General features: G+C 35.8%; 1 protein-coding gene across 1 annotated transcript in view; it reads left to right on the top strand.

Moving 5' to 3' along the window:
* LOC145249028 (uncharacterized) overlaps positions 1 to 20989 on the top strand; it is a 75405-nt gene extending 54416 nt beyond the window's left edge. Inside the window, exons 11-12 of the mRNA XM_080110886.1 lie at positions 5857 to 6029; positions 20201 to 20989. Coding sequence (XP_079967012.1) covers positions 5857 to 6029; positions 20201 to 20423 — 396 coding nt within the window. The 3' untranslated portion in view covers positions 20424 to 20989. The remainder of the gene's footprint in view (positions 1 to 5856; positions 6030 to 20200) is intronic.
* Positions 20990 to 22345: the final 1356 nt, after the last annotated feature.

Here is a 22345-nt window from a genome sequence, read left to right as displayed (position 1 = left end):
ATCTGTATGTGATGTTGCCAAGCTAATCAAAAACCTTGATTCCAGTAAAGCAACCGGCCCTGACAGTATTCTAATTATAGTACTCCAAAAAAGCCAACCAGAACTAGCGTCCATACTTACAAAACTGTTTAAACGTTGTCTTAAGGAGAAGTGCTTCCCATCACCCTGGAAAATCTCATCAGTATGCCCTGTATTTAAGAATTCAGGTGATCGCTCATCCCTTTCTCAGTACAGGCCAATAAGTCTCCTGTGCATCATGAGTAAGTTGCTAGAATCTGTGTTAAATACAGAAGTAATCAACCATCTCAGCAAAAATAACCTTCTTAGTGACACTCAATATGGTTTTCGTTCTGCTAGATCTACAGCAGATGTGCTTACAGTTATATCTCATAGGATTAGCGAATCTCTTGATGGAGGCAACCTTTCTAGGGCAATTGCTCTTGACATATCTAAGGCCTTTGATAGAGTATGGCATAAAGGTTTACTTCACAAGATCTCTAGCTATGGTATAGCTGGAAATGTCTTCTCAATTATTAAATCATTTCTTTCTGATAGGTTCATAAGAGTAGTAGTTGATGGGCAAAAATCAGAAGCTCACAGTATAAATGCTGGTGTCCCTCAGGGGTCCATTCTGGGCCCAACTCTTTTCCTGATCTGCATTAATGATTTCCCAAATCACATCCTTACATCATTCATAGACATTTATGCTGATGACACTACCATCTATGGTAGCACATCTAAGGCCGTAAACGACCAAGTTCTCTCCGATTCTCTCTCCTCTGATCTTGAGCATGTAGTACAATGGGGAAAGGAGTGGCTGGTTACTTTTAATGCATCTAAAACCAAGCCTCTCTCTTTACATCATCAACGCTCTGATCTCCATCTGGCATCAATTGAAATGAATGGCTCTCGTCATTACTCCTGATCTTAAATGGAACACGTACATCAAATCTGTTGCCAAGGTTGCTGGAAAAATGGTGGGATCTTTGTATCGATCCAGTAGATATCTCACTACTGCTGCAGCTTCGACCACTTGAGTCTTGAACTTCCATCAAAAGATCTGGTGAAGAATGTTGACAACGAGTGAGACTACAAATATCTGAGGATACTGGAAGCCGATAGGATTAAGAACACGAAAATGGAAAACCAGGTCACCTCTATCTCACAGAAGTGATGTGAGTTTGTCTCTGCTGTATCGTTATTTTCATGGAAAGTGTTTGACTGAGCTTCAATCTATGGTCCCCCCTCGCCAAACTTTCACAAGAAACACTCGTCTAGCTGAAAACACCATCAATAATTCCCCCACTCTTTATCTGTGCCTAAACCTAAACAAGATTCCATGAACAAAGCTTTTTTCTTAGAACTGCACGCCTGTGGAATTGTCTTCCGTTTCTCTGCTTTCCAGCTAACTACAATATGGTTGCCTTCAAGTCTAACGTAAATAAGTTCTTGATGAGCCGTTCCATATAAGTTATCAAATTTACCAAATTTTCATTACTAACGATTACTATATTGTCCAATTCCTACTGTACACTCTTTAACCCTTATCCTCGAGTGGCCTTTTGGCCTTGATAAGTGGTGATGCCTATGTAAAGAAAAAAAAAAGGACTTGAAGACAAACAATGTTGTAGTTAGCCGGATGCAAACAAGCAGTATTGCATTCCACAGACAGACAGTTTTAGGAAAGAAACTCTGCTCATGGAATTTTTGTTTGGTTTTGGGCACATATAGAGTGAAAAAAGTTATTGGCAGTTGTTTCAGATAGACGAGTATTTGTTGTGAACATTTTACGAGGAGGGAATATAGATTGGAGCTCAGTCAAACACTTACCATAAAAGTATCGATAAAGTAGAAATAGACTTGTAACATCTCTTCTGTGAGAAAGGGGGAGTAAATTTCGAAACCGGCTTTTTACCCTGTCAAGGGTGCTTTTGGGAGCTCCACCCCAGATGTGGCTACAGTACTCCATCCTAGGCCATATTTGATTCTTGTTTAAAAATTTTGTTCCTTTGTTTTGGACGCTACTGTATGTTAAAAGCGCTTGCACTAGAAACAAAACCTTCATCTATATTCACTAATCCTGTGTGATATTACTGTCAGCACATCGGAAGTTGATCTCTCTAAATGGAAACTATATTGCATGTCACTGATTATGTTGCTTTTGCTGAAGTGATTGATTTATCACAGACTCTAGCAATTTACTTATGATGCAAAGGAGGCTAATTGGTCTGTACTGAAAGGCAGACGAATGATGCCTCGTATTTTTAAATACTGGGCAGACTATCATGTTGGAAAGCATCTTTCCTTAAGGCAGCGATTGAACAGCTTTGTTAGGTTGGAGCTAGTTCTAGTTGTAGCTTTTTCAGCACAATGGTTGGGATGTTGTCGGAGCCAGTTACTTTGCTGGAAACAAGGTTCTTCATAAGATTGGAGATATCTCGGACAACTATATGGATGCCGCTTTGAGTATTGTCAGTCCTGGGAAGAAATTTAGGGGGTAGGTGGCGATTATCCCACTACGTGTTGTTTGATGCAAAGTTCTTGGCAAAGAGTTTGGCTGTGTTGGATTTAAAAACAGGGTTGTGAACAGATGCATAACTTCCATCGCAACCATCATCAACAGTTGATGATGGTTGCGATAAAAGTTACACATCTGTTCAGAACCCTGTTTGTTATGCACCAAAATTTGTGGGAACCTAGCCTCTGCTTTGCTACATAAGACTTTACAGTTAGGAGAAAGGCACTCTCACATTTTTGATCTTTCAACAGTTGTTGCTAGCAGACCTACCTGGCACAGGCCAGAATCAGAGTGTAGTACCTGTTCTGATGCTACACGCAAGTTAATTTGTTCTTATTCAATAGAGAGGGAAACCCTTCAATACTAAGGTAATTTTATTTTTGTATACTTCCCTTTTTGAGGGAGCTGGTTTTCTCCCACATTAAAAACGACCTTGTGTCACATTTTGTTTTTCATGGGGAAGCAAATAAATACCTACAGGTAGCTTTAGTTTCTGAATATCTATTTCGTTTAAAATAGTTATTTCTATGTGCAACTGCAGCAGTGCATTCAGGGGGATACCATTGTTGACTATTTGATTTTGTTTTTTAGAGGTTATATAGTTATCAATGCCAATAGTTAACCAATCTGTCAAGTCGGATGCTATAGAGGATACATCTTTTATGAATATAGAGCTTAGGAGTAGATCCGTATGTATGGAAACCATCTCAGTAAGACATAGACAGTCACAAAAATATGCTTTTCATATTAAAAGAATTTATTTTACCAATTGAAATTAATGCAAAATTTGAAGCTTGAATATTACCCAAACCTACCACAGCCATCTATCAGGTTGTCCAGAAAGTTTGTGCCACATTTTAAAGGAAAACGAAAAATCAAAAGAATGCCATTAAATATTTAATGAAATGTTCATAAATCATTGATTTTGATATGTCACTGTTTTTTTGTTTTTTTGTTCCTGGATAGTTCTGTGTGTGTAATATGGGTTATTTTGTATTAGTGTCTTGATTTGGCCATCATCTTTCGAGGCTGGTCTACCTTAGCGTTCTTCATCAAAAAAGCTAAAATCTTCAGATCTAAATTTAAGAACTACTTCTGTTCAGTTCTGTCAACTGAAGCAACTACACCATACACTGTACACATGTTTGTGATGCATTTTTGCTTTTATGGAAATAGAAAAGCATCAAGTACCTAAAATGGATCTGACAATCTTCCATTTTCAAATGGCTCTAAAATTAGCACAAATAATTTTTAACTTAAACTTATCAAGAGATAACTTGAAGTATACTCTAACGAGAAATGCCAGTAATTATATCAATATATATATATAAAGTAGTAGCATTCATGTGTGTCTGTGTGTAGAACTCTCCTACAGCCCACACCACTGGACCAATCATGACCAAACCTGGCATGATGGTGCTTCCTCCACCTAATGATGGTACACACTATTTTTCAACGTAAAGGTCAAATGTTAAGGTCAGGGTTTTTTCTGTATGCTCGGTTACTCAAGCATACATACTCAGCAGGAATAACCTTCTTAGTGACACACAATATGGTTTCCGCTCTGCAAGATCTACCGCAGATGTGCTGACGGTTATATCCCACAGGATTAGTAAATCTCTTGACAAAGGCTTCCTTTCTAGGGCAATTGCTCTTGACATATCAAAGGCCTTCGACAAGGTATGGCATAAGGGTCTACTTCACAAGATTTCCAGCTACGGTATAACTGGAAATGTTTTCTCAATCATTAAATCATTTCTCTCCGATAGGCTCATAAGAGTAGTGGTAGATGGACAAAAATCGGAGGCCTGCAATATAAATGCTGGAGTCCCTCAGGGGTCAATCCTGGGCCCAACTCTCTTCCTGATCTACATCAATGATCTCCCTAAACACATACTTAAATCATTCGTTGATATCTATGCTGATGACACGACCATCTACGGCAACACATCAAAGGCTGTAAATGACAAAGTTCTTTCTGATTCTCTCTCCTCTGATCTCGAGCGCGTGGTTCAGTGGGGGAAGATGTGGCTGGTTACCTTTAATGCATCCAAAACCAAACTCCTATCCTTACATCATCAACGCTCTGATCCCCATCTGGCATCAATTGTGATGGCTGGCTCTCGTCTGGGTGAGGCCCCGTGTTTTGATAAGCTTCTGGGTTTGACCTTTACTCCTGATCTGAAATGGAACACGTACATCAAGTCTGTTGCCAAGGTCGCTGGAAAGATGGTGGGATCCTTCTACCGCTCCAGAAGATATCTCACTACTGATGCAATTCTCTATCTATATAAAAGTCAAGTACGGCCAAGGATGGAATACTGTTGCCATATCTGGGCAGGAGCTGCTAAAAACAGCCTATCCTGCCTTGACAGAGTACAAAATAGACTTCGTGGCTTAGTGGGGGATGCCCTTTTCTCTACCCTGCAACCTCTCTCCCACAGAAGAGACGTTGCGAGCCTATCCTTGTTTTATCGTTATTTTCATGGCAGGTGCTCGTCTGAACTCCAATCTCTGGTCCCCCCCTCGCCAATCTTTCACGAAAAACACCCGTCTAGCTGAATCCACTGTGAAAACTTTCCCCCACTCTATATATGTGCCTAAATCAAAACGCGGATTCCATGAACAAAGCTTCTTTCTTAGAACTGCACGCCTGTGGAACTCTGTTCCGTCTGCCTGCTTCCCACCGGACTACAACTTGGATGTGTTCAAGTCCAATGTTAACAAATTCCTAATGAACCGCCCCCTTAAGTAAACACTTCATCAAATCTCCACACTAACGTAATGTACTTGCAATAACCCTTATCCCTGAGTGGCTTCCTGGCCTTGATAAGTGGTGATCACTGTAAAAAAAAAAAAAAAATACAGCACGAGTAGCTTTGCTAATCTGTCAATAATTTAACATGTTATGTGTTAGAACGTGAATTAATAAAAATCAGCAACAACTTTCTAGACAATCTAATATTTTATGCCAGTAAAGTTTCACGTAATTACGACTTCAATATAAAATCATCATCATGATCATCATTAGAGAAATAAAGGGTTAGGAAATAAAGGGTGAGGAAATAAAGGGTTAGGAAAAGAAGAAGGTAGAAAGGGTTGAGAAAGATGAGTTTCCAGACTGGTTGGATTAGGTAAGCAATGAACACCATACCCAAGATTGTTCGAAGCAGTTTAGTGTCTTCCTCAAGACAACTTAATTGTAATACAATGTCATTTTCATACACTGACGTTATAAGGATTAATTTCTTTTTATGTCTTAATTTTATATTGACGCTGTATCACGATTGAATAATGCACTTTTTAAAATTTCTTTCCTTTGAATTCTTGATTGTCAGGCGAATTCCCAAGTAAAAACACTTGACGCTCAAATCCTTCAAGAACAAAAGCTTCGGTCTGTCACTGAAGGATGTTTTATGGAAGAGAGGGCACTTCGGCAAAGGGAAAAACGCCAGATGGAGGATCTGTGTATACGTTGTGAACAAACTCAGAAAGTTTTTGAACGACTCGGGTAAGAAAATTTTTTTTTTTTTTTTTTCTAAGATTCTTCTAACATCAATTTCTTATTTAATATTCAACAAATAACGAAACCAACACATTTTGCATAATGTTCTGAGTGTTCGCTAATGAGTTAGACTATGTGAACATTTGATGCTACTAAGATAAAACTTCTTTCCTTTTAATAATTACAAAAACTCTTCTCTACCAACAATTACCATAACAAATAGCACCTTACCTCAGAGCCCATCTTCCAAACTCCTCGGCCTAATATTCACAGACAACATGAATTGGAGCAAATACATTGAGGACATTGCCAAGGCTGCTGCAAAAAAGATGGGATCCCTCTACCTTGCTAGAAAATTATTCACACCAGAGAGCATTCTATATCTCTATAAAGCCACAATTTGCTCATGCATGAAGTAGTGTTGCTACATTTAGACTCGTGCATCTACCATTAGTCTCTCCCTCTTAGGCAGGGTTCAAAAAAGAGTCTCAAATCTAATAGGTTCCACACTGTCAGCAAAGCTCCAACCTCTGTCGCATCACTGCAGTGTTGCATCTCTGGCCTGTTTTACAAGTACTCTAATGGAATGCGAAGAAGCCGAACAAGCAGGAAAATTCCACCCCTTCATTGTTGAGGTTCCTAGATGCTCAAAAGCTTTGTAATATAAGAATTTCTTTCCTTGGATGCTAGACTTTGGGATTTCCTCCCTGTTTCCTGCTTCCCTGACTGTACTAACCTGTAGATGTAAATGGATATCTTGCTGCTCCTCTGCCTTCAAGCCTCTATTAAACATGATTCCAAATAGTAGCTTTTGCGTTCCAAATGGCAATGTACTTTGTTTTGAGGGGAAAAAGTTATTAAAAAAAAAATGTATAATTTATGTGACTAAAAGATGTTTTTATACAATTAATTCTTATTTCAGTCGTGTAAATTATTTTGAGTTGAAAACACATTCAAACCAGATTATTTTTCTGTTTTTTTCCCAACTGTTCGTTCTTCATATAAGCAGCTGCAGTCTTTTTCTCTTTTCTGTAACCAACAACAAAATCTCATGTGACTAAAAAGACATGTCCCTTAACCCTCTGGGGCCATGGAAGCACTGCATTATTTCATGCAGCATGTCTTGAGCAAGAATAGCCTGGTAGTGACCATCCCTCTCCAAGTTCTGTGCACATACAGCACCTGGCATTACTAAATGGTTACCCATTTTAGTATTGGCCAGGTTCAATGTTGCTTAACTTCGGTGATCTAATGAGAACCGGCGTGCCAACATGATTATGCTGTATGAATAAGATAGCATCCAATAACCAAACATCTGCAAACAAACCTGTCTTTTATTCTGCCACCTCAGAATCTTAACAGCTCTAAATTGGTATAATCACCTTATTCTTATAATCTGAATGGTTCCACAGCAGACACATGCCAATCATAGCCACTTATTTCTATTCCTCTCCAAACTGTTACCACAGTTTGATCTTCAACACTTAGCATTGTTAGGTGAGAATCAAGTATAAGTGGAGCAATCCAGAGAAAGAAGTGGTGTCTGTTACTACATTTTAGTATATTAGCAATCAAAAGGAACCTTTGGGTTTCGATTGAATATGGTTGATCCATTGAATTAATTTGATGATTTTACGGTGCAATAACTTGAAACTTTTTTACGCCAATGTTTTATATGTATCACAAAAAGGATATATTCATTTGAAGTAGCTGAGTGTTCTTGGCTACAGTATTTGAGTAATAAACTTGTAAATCGTCTTACTGGACAAATGTTCGTGGTCAGAGCTGGTTTATCCTTAGTGAGACTTCAGCATACCTTTTAGAAGTTTCTCCTAGGTGGCTCTACCAGTCGCTGTTTATGGCTTAACCAGCCAATCATATTCTTTTAAGGAGAAAGAACCTGGATGTAGTTTATTTCTTAAATATTTTTATTTTCAAATTTTTTTTTATTCTATTTTTAATTAGTTTTTGCTTTCATTTCAATTTTTTCTTTACTTTTTTTCTTTTAACATTTCAAGTCCCAAGTGCTTTTCATACATAAACTTTGTCACATCTTTGAAAAGATTACTTTGTAAGTTTAATTTGGAAAACCAAATAATGTTATATAATTTTTTATTTGATGATTAATTTTTTTTTCCTGAGACTTTCATTGCTACGGCAATTTATTCATAGAAGAAGACAGTGTTTTATTTTATTTTCATCTTCTGGCAGTATTAAACTGAATGGTCAGCCCCTGTCGAGAGGAAAAAGGTATATGCCCAATGTTGCTGGCGGTTGTTGTAAAATCTGAAATATGTTTTTGTGGTTGGCACATTTTGAATGGAGAAAATTGGTCACATCTATTGAAAATTTAGAAAACCAAATATTTTTATTAAATGATTAAAATTCTTTTTCTTTTTTTTAAATATCAAGTCTTCTATGGAATCAATTGTGTTACTAGTTGTTAGGTGAATTTATTAACCTTTGTGACAACTTCTCTTTCCATAGGAGTCTCGTGCTGCAAACGAAATTAGCTTTATCTGCTGTACATAACACCAGTAGATTGCTGCACGTTTTGTGATACTACTGGGGGGGGGTCACCGTTTATTTCATGGTCTACCTGACATTTTGATAACACCATGATGATTGGTAATGGTTAAACTTGAGTAGAGTTTAATTATTTAAGAGGATGGCTCAAGAAGAACTTATTTACATTAGACTTGAAAACGGCCATATTATAATCAGTTAGGAGATAAACTTGTAACCTCTCTTCCGTGAGAAAGGAAGAAGAGAGGTGAATATCTCCTCACCTACTAGATTTCGAAGACCTGTAAGGGCAGGAAATAGAATTTCTAGCTGATGTGGCAACAGTACTTCATCTTAGGACATATTTGGCTCTTATGCTGGTAAAGTATTGCGTTAGGAGTGAGATTCTTCCTGGATTGCATTTTCCGTTTTTGATAATTCCAAGCTTACAGATACTACATTTTCTTGTGGAACCGATATCATCTCTCATGGAACAACATTTTTCAGATTTTTGTTGGCTCATCAAGTATGGTTATAAACTGTGAGCTAAGTGTGACGTTACCAATGTTCTCTCCCCCCAGTATTAAATGTAACCTAGTGCATACGAGCATGTGGGAAGATGTCGATGGCAGCAAAGGATGGCTGGCTTGTGGAGAAATTAGCAGCAGCAGCAACAAAAACACACATGTGCAAATTAAGAAGTGTGTGCAAGAAATGGAAGGGAAGAAAAAGGAGAAAAAAATTCAACACTTGCTTATGGCAGAACGAAAGTTGACGTTGAAGAAAATGGATGTGTGACGTCACGGACGAGAAATGGCTGCCTAATGACAGCGTGCGGTCAGAGAAAAAAGCCGATGTAGAAGGAAATGAATGTGTGAAGTCACAAACAAGAATTGGTCGGCTGTACGATGGGAAGGAGAAACACGTGCTAGGCTAAAGTGAACATGTGGCAGCGAGAGACTTTTTTTTTTTTTTTTTTTTTTTTTTTTTTTTTTTTTTAAGTGATGCCGAAAATAACAGTAATAAAAAAACTTATTGAGAAAGAAAAATGCCAACCCGGGTTTTTAATTATTTATTTATTCATTTTATTTGTTTGTCCATTTGTGACATAATGGCCAAGAAAAAAAAAAGGGAAATTAATTGATCAACAGAACAATGGTGAAGAAGTTGTTCACCAAGGTACACAAAAGGCAGCTGAATAGGATTGTTAATCAAGACGTGACAAGCAAAAGATGAGGTTTGTGACAATTGATGGACTTGTGTTTGCGACAGTTGACTACATTTAAAGTTGTGGACAGTTGCAAGTTTGATACAGTTGAAGGTGGGTTGTTAATGGGACTAGATCAAGAGAGCTTTAGTTGATTAAGATGAGCTGACATCAACTGATGAAGACTGTCTCCTCAGAATGTAAACATAGATGTTAGCGTGCAGAGAGTTGGTGTCATGCACGCACGCGCACAAACACACTCACATGCACATTTGCAGAATGTGTTGAAGTTTGTTTTTTTGTGGTTTGTTTGTTTTTTATTTTTCATACTTGTAAACCCTTGCATGTGCACCCCCTCCTCTCTGACAGCTTCCAATATGAGAGATGAGGTTACAGCCAGAAGAGAAGACCACAGAAAGAACATTGGGATGTTTGTTGTCCAGTCGTGTAGTACATGGTTTCATCACATAAGTACTGATGCCTGGTGCGCTTTTATCATTACTTCTAAAGGTTTAGAGAACACACTCGCAAATGTCACGACTCTGGTCGATTTGCTGTAGACTCTGTAAACAGCATCCGTTGATTGCTTGGGAACAAGTTTGTACAAAGTTGCATCATTGTGTTTCTTTTATAAGTAATTTAATGAAGTATCATTCTGATGAATTTGCTACTCAACATAAATGCCCCCCCCCCCACGACCAACCTGACAATCAGCAAAATTTCACCTCTTCACTGTTGGGGGTCCCTAAATATCAGAAGGCTTTTTACTGTAATAGTTTTTTTTTCTTTGAACTGCTAGTCTTTGGAACTCCCTGCTCTGTTTCCCTGACTGTATGAATATGTAAAAATTTAAATGTAATATGAACAAATGTTCTACTGTACAACTAACCGTTTAGACCTTCTCATGGATTAAAATAGTCCCTTACATCTTGATGGCAATGTGCCTTGTTGGGCGGGGGTTAATAATAATAATAATAATAATAATAATAAAATCCTTTCACTGGTAAATATGAATAAAAATATACAGAAAGTGCTATTATGTGTATAAATACTATTCTTCTGGTTTTGCTTTTCAATTGATTGGTAATACCATGAAACTGCAGTAAAGTGTTAACGCTAAGTACATTTCGATATTTAGTATTGATATAATTCCACATTGCAATAACGATCATTAAATGAAGAATGCTTTAAACAAAGAGATGCACATAGAATTCGCATTGGAGCATATCGACTTTTCACTTGCGTACTTGCATGTTTTAACCAATGTGAACTCGCTTCATCTGTTCTAATTAGTGAGCAATCAAGAAACACAAATCGATTGATAGTCTTTTCTATATGCGATTTAATTTTCATTCTTTGGCCATTACTTCTCGTGTGTTCGGCTGTTTGGCTGTTGATCTTTCAGTGATTGTGATCTGCTGTTACTCAAGACAAATAAAATTCATGTATGGAAACACAAGGAAATTTATTTGTGGTTTAAAGGTTTTATTGGTGAGAGATTCATTCACTAGGGAGAGACAAAGATTAACTCTTTATAAAAGATGTTCTACTATTAATTTTTTAATTTTCTTACCTAATTAAAACTTGATCAATGAACAGACATGTAACAGAGCACATATGAGCGTGTGTGGAAATATTAGGAGCAGCTGAAGGATAGATGGCTAGCGAAGGTATTAGCAGCAGAAGCTGTTTGAGCACTATGCAAATTTGTGAGTGTGCGTGAGTTTGTATGACAAGAAAAAGCAAAAAAGGACAGTACGTGGTCAGGAAAAAAGAAAACGCTTTTCAGGTGAAATGGACATGTGGCTCCATGGCGGCAGGGGAGACTTTTAAGCTGGTGTTGAGATGACAGGGTTTTGTTAATCTCAAGGCAGATGAAATGAACAGTTAAAAAAAACAAGAAACAGGCATTGTTTGGAAAGTAATCGTAATAAATACCTTTTGCTAAAACAAAACAAAAAAAGCAGTCAGATTTATTTATTTTTGTTTGTTCCTTTTCGATGGAACCAGGTGGCGTGGGGGTTCGAGGGAGGTTTAAACTGTAACAAACACAATTCGAGCGTAACGGCCATGTTACAGTCTCAAGGAGATTCAGAGAAATATTTTGCTATGTATTTTGTGTAATTTAAAATATATAGAAAAAAGCCTTATGGAAACAAACGTTGATTAACTCCGTTTATTTATAAGAATAATATTTGTGTATTAGTATTGTATATATTAGACAAGGTCACATGTGGATTTGATAAAAGTGTTTCTGTGGAATGAACTGGATTCAAACTTTACACACCCATGTTATCAGTTCATATCATTAACGATTTAATCATCTTTTTTATTTATGCATGTAAATGTGTAGTTTTGATATTCTATAAATGGATTAAAAGAATCTTCCATGTTTATCAGTGTTTCTACAGCAAATGTCTTGTATTTCAGAAAGAAAAAAAAAAAAGAAATTTCTGTTTATTTTCTGTGGATAATAATCTCTTTAGTTGAAACATTAATCTTTTCTTCTCCTGAAAGAACTGGCTTGTTCCCCGGATAGGCCAACCTTCCCTCCCCCCCAACCAAATATAATCTTGTGCTAAATAAGAATTTCTAGACGAGAAGACCAAAGTGCTTCTTGGAAATGCAACATGACCTCAGCCACCATTCAAACAACGTTTCACTTCAACACTTTAACTGATATCGTTTCGAATAAGATAGCAGCCAAATATGAGTTTTACTGTAAAAAGATCTGCTGCCACCTTTATTTAACACGGTGGTTCTGAAGCGATGCAACACAAATAAATGGCAGGTGTGCTTGGGAGAGTCAAGGACAATCAAAGATGTTATATGTTATTTTATTTTTGGTACTAGTGCATTTATTGATCCACGCTAAAATAACGTTATTCAGAAAGCCATTCTTAACATAGGGAGGGGAGGGTGTTTTGTACCTATTCTGTACTTTAACCTTACAATTTAATAAAAACAGATATCATAAAACGTTAATTAAACTTGAAAATACTATTAAAAAAAAAAAAAAGCGGCAGATCAATAAGTGCACTAGCACCTTATTTATTTGGAATCCTTTGAGATGAGGTTTCATAATTTGAGTATTTTTTTGTGGGCTGTTATCCTCCTATCCCATCACGGTTAACCACCTGAAGAAGGCCAGAGGATAAGTTGGCGTTGGCCGAAACGTAGTGAAGCAATAACAACAATGAAGATGAGGATAACAGTCTGTAAAAAAAAAAAAATAAAAATAAAAATTTCAAAGATGTTTTTTTTTTAAGTCATTTACACTTATCAAGATTAAGAGAGTTAATGAGATGAATCCATTTTATTAACTATCCTCGAGTGATTTTTAGCCTTTACTTCTTAGTAAATAAAAAAAAATTCGTCTTTAATTGTCCTTGAATTTTCATTCATACCTGCCATTCACTCATACTGCAATGTTTCAGTTGAATGATGATGAATATTACGAGAGGATTCATTAATTTTTTATGAATTAGATGATTCTATTGTTGGCATTGGTATCACTGATATCTTTTTAGTCAGGCTTTCTAAAACAGGGGTTCCTAACCTGAAGGTGCAAGATATTTCAGGGAGGGCAAGAAAAGTTTAGATAGAAAATAGGTTATTATTACACTTGTGGTTTTGTTTCCTTTTGCAATGTACTTCGTTTTCATTTTAGGGTTAAGTATTGTTATTAAGTGACCCTTAAATACATGGCTTAATAGATTTAATCCAACCATGTATTTAGACGTGAATTCAGGAATTTTTAGGGGTTTGAGGGAAATTTCTTGAGCGTGTGTGGACCAAAAAAAGGTTGGGAACTATTGTTCTAGAAAGACATCAGGTACTCCAGGAGGAATCATGAAGGTTGCCAACATCCTAAGTGAAAGTGTTCTGTTGAATGAACTTGATTCGAACTTGGCATTAGTCTGTGTCCTTAACTATTGTCATCTCCCATGAGAGAATTAAACATAATGAGTAGAATCCATAACATGATTACCTACGAAGACGATTTATGACATTGGATTTAAAAACTACCATGTTGTGACCCTCAGGCAAACAATTTATGATAATGTACTGGACAAATAGAAAGATTTTGGAAAAAAGAAACACCTGTTCGGTGTTAGACACATGGTGGAAGAAAAAAGCTCTTTGCACTTGTGGTAGAAAGAATTCTTGCTGGGAATATCTCATAATGCAGAACCAGGGATTGAAACTTGGTCTGGCAGTTTTCATGGAAATAACTGTAGAGTAGAGAAAGACTGGCAACATTTCTTTGGGTTGTAGTGAAGAGTAGAGATAGGTCACCCCTCACTAGATTGTGTAGTCGATTTTGTACTTTGTACAAAATCTCTATCCCATTTGAAGGTTCTTGATAAGGTGCAAAATCATATTTGTAATTTGATTAGCTCCATTCTTCTCCACAACCTCTATCACAAGTGCGATGTTGCTAATCTCAATCTCTTCATAAATACTACTGAGGGGGGGGGCCTGGTTGTAAAATATGTTTAAATATGATATTTTAATTTTTCCGGATTTTGTATATATTATTGTAGAGTCATGATTCAAAAAGTAAAAAAAAAAAAATATTTGGGTGCCATTCACTAGAATCAAAGCCAAAAACAAAACTGTAGCATTCAAAGCTGGTGACGTTACCACTGTACCAACGTGACACACATATGAATTGATTAAAAATTAAAAACTAAGATTAATGTACAAAATGTATAACGATTTTTTTCAATTTTGATCCCATTTGACCCCTTAAAAACTATTTTAACTGGCTAAAGACCCGTAAAAGAACCCGTAAAAGAACGCTCCATAAAAAATCCAATCATTTGAGGCCCCTAGTGCCGCTCTTAAACTTCTAGTTTTTGGAAGAGATAAAGTTTGAAAATATGGAGACAAACATAATGAGTTTTATGAATAGCATTATAAAATGAATACCATTATAGCTTTTTAGAATTGTCTGATATATTTCTTGGCTTCCTTTGTTCCAGCTTATTTGACTCGTTGGTCTAGTGGTCTTCATCAATTTATTGTTTTAATACTTCATTGTAATACAGCTTCCTATTTCAGTAGATCGTTTCCAAGAACCTCAGGGTTGTGGAACTCTCTTCCTGCTGACTGTTTTCCTCCCACCTATAACAATGATCTTTTCGAGACTAAGGTCGATAGGAATTTCCGGTCTTCTTGATATTCGTCTTTTGTCCTTGTTAGCTCCTTACATCAAGTAGCTTCATGTCTTGTCTTGCATGAGTTAAGCGAGGGGGGTTGAATTGAATGAAAGGGAAGGATTTACATAGAGAAAGATGAAATAGGTATAATTACTACGTGTATGTGTGGTTGAATTTGTTTTGTTTTAATCATTTTTTTTCTAATATCGGTAAAGAATGTCTCAACTGTTGTAAGGATTCTTCTGAAACGCCCCTTAATTTTGTCATTATTGGCCTCCTTATGATTATCACACCTTCAAAGCAGGTTCTCATTATGACCTCCTTGGAGAACAGAAAGTAGTCACATGGAGCAAGATCAAATAAATAAGGTGGTTGTTATAGCATGCTGATGTTTATTTTATACATTGCTTAGTATTCTGTTACGAAATCTTTTTTTCAAAAAATACGGCAAACAGCAAAAAGGTTTTGGAAATCCTGCTTTTAACAAGACCTTCACCTTCCGCCTACAAAAGAGAAAATGTAAGCTTTATCTGAACACTCTTTTGCCATTAACCGTTCAGTCGATAAATTTCAAGATAGTAGCATTGGATTTATTCCAAAGAAGCTTCTACAAAAAAAAAAAAAAAAAAACTGAAGAAACTTGGGGGAGGTGGCTTGCCAGTTCGTTTTACTTGCAATGGTCATTTGATATCTGCCCTCAGAGGAAATGAACATTGGAAATCCTCAGTTAGATCTTAGTTATTAAAAATAGAAAATTGAAAACAAATTTCATGTGATATATAGGTTATGTATGAGTGTGTATGAGAAATTTTATATATGTATATATTTAAGAGAGGATTGGGTATATATTTGAGAAGGTTATATCAATATATATATATATATACACACACACAATGCCACGCAAAAGTATTGAATGCATTACATATTTCTTCATAACTAATTAGGGTTCAAGATTTAGCTAAAATTGGGTCAGTATATTCCTATTACTAATATAACTTATCTTTGGGGTAGTAATTACAAAATCAAAGTTTTATTTATATATTTGTTTAAAAGATTTTGCCTATCAAACTCTTCTGTCACTTTTTGGTCTACAGACATGGTACTTAATATATAGGGTATTCAAACCCATACGAAATTTATATTTGGATTTTAACTGGGGAAAATCAGTGTGAAAATTAAAAAAAATGGTATTTGCCAGGTGAGGGTCAAATGACAGTATTATGAATATGCATGCATAATGTAATAGCTATTGATTCGTGTTTTAATTGTAAGCCTTGTAGCAAATATGTCTTCGTAGCTCAGGCATTAATGTCAAAGGAAAATGTAAATTGTAAGCTAAACGTTTTGGTTTCGATTCTTGGTGGTGGTGCACAAGTCATTTTTTATTTTTTTTAAATCATTACTATATATTGACTCCAATATAATAATAAATATGAAAACTGCATTAATGAAAATATTATATTTAAGTGTATGTTAGAACCAGGCAATGCAGAATGACCTGCTAGTGTGTGTATAATAAGTATATATATATATATATATATATATATATATATATATATATATATATATATATATATATATACTTGGAGCCTACATAAAAGATTATTCCTTAAATCATATTACAATCATAACTATTATATATATAAGATGGTCTTGTATGTGTATGTAGATATAGTTATTAGATTAACAGGGCTACCCAGTATTGGCTTGGGCCATAAAAACAAAATAGAGGTTAAAAAAAGGTTTTTAAAAATGTTTATATTAAAACTTTTCTTAATCCATTTATTTCTCGCCTTCCTTTCTCCTCCTTTCTCCTCATCCTTCGCCCCAAGCTGCTTTTCACCTGCATCAGCGCATTCCTTTCTCTTGTTTTAATGTATTGAAAACAGAATGCAAGTCATTCACCTGTATACAAGATGTATTCAGCTTGTGACGGCATAGGAAATAAATACAGAATTCAATTTTTTTTTTTTTTTTGCTCTGTAAAAAAAAGTTATTGTTTTCAATTATTAAAAACAATGCATACATGCATTAAAGTTGAGTATTCTTGCTGCATCTGGGCTGGTGCACATCTTCCTCTTAGATAAGGTCCAAAAAAGCGTCTCAAATCTAACAGGTTCCGCACTATCATCCCAGCTCCTGTCCCATTGCTGCAATGTTGCATCCCATGTTTTTAAAGTATCGTCATGAAATGTGCTTTGAACTCCTAGCACTTGTGCCCTCTCAACATATCTATTCCTAACTAACTCTTCAATGTTGAGCTCCCAAGATGCAGGAAAGCTTTGTATTCTAATTGTTTCTTCCCTCAGACTGCTAGACTTTATAATTCCCCCTCCGCTTCCTGCTTCTGAAGAGTCTCTTTGCAATTGTGGGTACAGAGAGAAGACTGTACTGACATGCAGAAATTTAAATGTAATATGAACGGACATTTCTCCCAGTTTTCTGTTAGACATGATCTCAAATAGTAGGCCCGTTATATCCAATTTGCGATACGCCTTGTGTGTGGTAAAAAGAAAAAAGTCTATCTTGACTATAACCCTTTTCTTTTGTTCTGCGTACTCTATTTCAGAACCCTATCTCCCAACTGTCCAAATAAGTCATAAAATTGTATCTGCTGTTGAGGCCTTAATTTAGGATCTTTTGGGAATGTGGTGATGCTTGGATTGAAAATTCTATTATTTATCTGATTCTCTTGACTCTCTCTCTCTCTCTCTCTCTCTCTCTCTCTCTCCACCATCTATCCAGATGATATCCGTAATATTTTGCAAGTTAATCAATCTAACACTAACCCAAAGGTGTGATACCATCTTCCAATGGATCTTTTGGGTAAATTTTGATTATTTCTAGAATGTTGGATTGAAGTAAATTTGTGTAAATCTGGTTGCACCTCCTCTTCTGCTATTGATGAGGCATCTGACAAGTTGGGGCTGTCATTTTGGAAGATCAATGTGTGACTATTTTCCAAATAACTGAAGAGGTGAAGATTAGTACAAGGTTGGTGGAAACTATCATTCGTGACCATATGCATAAGGTGTCCGCCAGATGGATTCCCAGGTTGCTTCTCTTTCCAGAAGTGAGAATGCTTCAAGTGCTCAAGGATGAATTTAGAGATGTGCCAGTCAGTTTTCAAAAGACTGATTCTACAGAATAAGACTTTGGGCTATCATTAGACAATCAAAGCCCAATTAATGCAGTGGAAGCACTTGAACTCACTACCTCCAAAGAGGGCAAGGGTACAGCCCTCTGCTGGCAAGGCCATGTTCAGTCTTCTGGGACCAGAATGTAGTTGTGATAAGAGATTTCCTGGCAAAGGGTACCACAATTACAGCAGTCTATTATGCTTCACTTTTGAGGTAACTGATAGAAGCTATCAAAATCAAGAATCAGAACAACAAGCAAAAGTATCCTCTTCCTACAAGACAACATTCCGATCCACAATGTGGATGTCATTATAAGTGGAGTTGTTAAATATAACCACAAAACACATTAAAAGAAAATGATCATTAATATTCAGAAATAGTATTTAATTTTCTTTATATTTTTATATGGCTCCATATGAAAGTTGGATTTGGAGACAAATGTTAATCTTTATTAAAACAATATCACAAAAACTGGATTATCCCTCCAAGCAACCATATGTATATATTAATTTTGCCCAACACAAAAATTAGTAAAATACAGGATGAGGCATAAATAGTGTTACAAAATAAGACTCGGATCTATCCTAACAAAATTATTACAAAACCCAATTACAGAAAAAAGTGAGCAAATACTGAAGGAACAGTATGACATAAGTATTATTCAAAATGTCTCCCTTGAGCCTTCACTACATAACAAAGTCTTTATAGCAGGACGCACAACATGTAAGAGTGTTTTATCATTTGTACAATTTTATCTTGAAAGCTTCGATATTTTGACAAGGAGTAAAGAAGGATGCACTCTCGGGGAATTACCTCAGAGAATAATCAAGAGCATTAAGACCAGCTGATAAGAAGAGCCATTCTACTTTGTTGATCCAGGACGGACAGTTATCTCTATATCATTGCTGTGTTACATAGGCTCGTAGCACTATCTTGCTGAAGAGTCAAGGCTTCATCACCGTACAAATAATTACACCATGGGGTCTGTACACCTTCAAGAATGTCCTCAATGTAACTTTCTTTGTTAATCTTACCCTTTGAGGAAGAAAAACAAGTAGAAATTTCCCTTTCTCAGAAATGCCTGCCCAGACCATCACTGAGGCTGGTTTCCATATTCTGAAAACCTTTCCTGCATTATTAGGTATTGCCTTGCGACTTCTCACAAGGACTCTATCATTTTGGGACTGTTAAAGTGAGAATAATTTTTCATCCATGAAGATGATGTTATTGAGTGAGCCTTCTCTTATATGGTTTAAGAAGAGTCGACTTCTGATGAGTCTCTTTGCAATTATGGGTGCAGAGAGATGCTTTTGGAGTTTATAGGGCGACATCTGTCACTTCAACATATTCTTCACATTGGTGATGTTTGTGCTTATTTTGACATTTGTCTCCTGGATCTTCTTGAATTTCGCCTGATTTTTTCCCTAATACTTTTGATGCGTTTAAACGTGTTCTGGACGTGTGAGAACGGCCTGATCATTGTCTATATTTGATTGATAAAGTTTTCACATAAAGATGAATCGTCCTTTTTATGACCATTCTGTTTATTTTGAGGTTTTTCCCTAACTTTCATTTCAGGTGGATGCAGGCCATTCTCACGCTGCTCTATGATGAATCTTTTCTTCAATACGATAGACGTTAAAAATTAGTATCTTTTGTTTCTTAAAAATAAGAAATCCTATATTGTCATATATTGACAATAAAATAGTAAATTTATTTTAATATTATCATAAAAAAATAGTTCTGAGATTTTGTAACAAGCCTCACCCTGTATTATGCCGCCTTCTCAGCCCAAACCATTTCAAATGGCAAGGAAACAAAAGGAAAAGCGGACAACTACATCAGTTCAAGAAGTTTTTTACTCTATAAATAAAAAGTTAATATGGGTTTTTTATCTTTTAGTCATCAAAAACGGTACTTATTTACATATGAAAAATGAAATTACTGATTTCTATGATTTCATATGGATGTTTTAGTAACCTATTTCAATGATGAGTACAAATATAGGTGAAGAATTGTTTGTTTGTTTTTTTTGTTAAATAATCTTGATCTGCTATAATGTTTTTACATTTTTAATTAAAGTTTTTTTTGTTAAATAATCTTGATCTGCTATAATGTTTTTACATTTTTAATTAAAGTTTTTTTTTGTTTTACTTGTAGGCATTTTCATGCTGACTTCCGAGAACGTCTGGTAAGCAGCTTGTCTAAGACTGGGGATCCACTCACGACGGAGATTTTGAAAAACACGGATCAATTGATAAAGAAAGTGGAACTTTGCTCAAATGAACTTCAACAAACTTTAGATTTTGTTTTCAAAACAATTGAAAGTCTTTTAAGACAAGAAAACTCACCCCCTTCATACCTCTCCCCAACATTTTCTTAAAAAAAAAAAAAAAAAGCTTTCCAGATTGATCTGAGACATTTTTATTAATTAAACTAAATTGAGCCATTCATTGGATTCTTTGGACTACTGTTCTCATCTTGACGCTCATTTTTACATTTCAGTCATTGTAACCTCCAACTTTCTTCAGGTGTATCTTTTCTGCAAGGACCCCTGGCGCAGTGGTTAGTGTATTTGAAAAAATCAATTGTAAAAGTGATCTTCTCTTGAAGGCTCAATTCTCAGTGTGAGTGACCGAAAAATACAATTGCAAATTACTTAGAACCTCTATCCAGTCATGGCTGATGGGACAAGAACATGCTACTCTCATGAAGTAAATAGTTCTGTTCAAAATTCCGTCCAAATTCCCAAGTTTGACAAGATACATCTGAAGAAGGTTGGAGGTTACATCAACTGAAACGTTGTGAAAATGACACTCAAAATAAGAACAGTAGTCCAAAGAATGCAAAGAATGCAAATAGCCATTCATCATCTCAAAAATTCCAAAACGTTAATTGAGCCAGTATTTGTTAATTATTATTAAATCACACAGACTATTCCTGTCTACATATTTTTGTTTGAATTCCTTTTAATTTTTATTTTAGAAAGTTCTTGTGGAATTTTTAATTTTGAACACAATGTATTTTTTTTCAAATAAGTTTTCGCTATCATACCTTTACTTTATATATTATTTCAAAGAGCGTTTTTCACTCTATCTAATCGTTTAAATTACAATCGTTTTAAAACAATTGTCTTCTTTTCAGAATGTTGAATACAAAATGGAAAAAAAAGCAAATTCACACAATTTTCTTATTTTAATTCAAGTTAGGCGGAAAAACTGCTGAAACAACTCGCAATATCAACGAAGCGTTTGGCCTGGGAACCACTACTAAATGCACAGCACAATGGTGGTTTAAGAAATTTCGTGGCAGTGATGAGTCTTAAAGATGAGGAGCGTTGTGGTCGGCCATTGGATGTTGACAACCATTAATTGTCGTTGAAGCGAATTCACACATAACTGTTCAAGATCTTGCTTCTGAATTGGACGTAACGTATACAACGATTTTTAACCACTTGAAAGAGATTGGAACGACAAAATATTGATAAATGGGTGCTTCACAAATTGAACGACAACCAAAAGAAACGCCATTATGAAGTGTCGTCTTCTCTTCTTTTACGCAACAAGAACGACCCGTTTCTCTATCAAGTTGTGACTTACAATGAAAAGTGGATTTTTTATGACAACTGGCGACACTCAGCTCAGTGGTTAGACACTGAGGAAGCTTCGTGACATTTCCTGAAACTAGAGTTGCACCAAAAGAAGGTCATGCTGACTGTTTGGTGGTTTACGACCGATCTCATCCGTTAGTTTTTGAGTGCAGGTGAAATCATTATGGCGAAAAAGTACTAGTCAACAGAAAAGACCCAATTCTCCTTCATGACAATGCCCAACCACACATTGCTAAACCAACCCCACAGAAATTGAACAAATTGGGCTATGAAACTCTGCCTCATCCGCCATATTCTCCAGACCTCTCACCTATTGACTACCACTTTTTCAAACCTCTCAACAACTTTCTGCATGAGAAATGCTTCAAAAACCTAAGCGATATCAAAAACGGCTTCAGCGACTTCCATGCTACCAGAACGCAAGATTTTTTTTGCATTGGAAAAAGTGCATTGATTCTGATGGTGCTTATTTCGATCAATAACTTTTTGTTTGAGCCAAGATATGTTCATCTGAATTTAAAAGTTAAAAACCGCAAGAACTTTCTTGTCATCCTGATAAGAAACTAAATATTAATAAAATAAATTCTAAAAACAATTACATTCTTAAATGCCCATAAAAGTGACATGAATTATTAATGTATTTAAGAAATGATTTACTGAAGAAGAAAAAACAATTCTATAAATCTCCTAAAATG

Source organism: Euprymna scolopes, chromosome 27 (assembly GCF_053919585.1).
Source record: "Euprymna scolopes isolate OS-2025 chromosome 27, ASM5391958v1, whole genome shotgun sequence".
NCBI classification, from domain to species: Eukaryota; Metazoa; Mollusca; class Cephalopoda; order Sepiida; family Sepiolidae; genus Euprymna; species Euprymna scolopes.
Note: the sequence above shows the minus strand (reverse complement) of the source record. Positions and strands in the feature narration are given on the sequence as shown.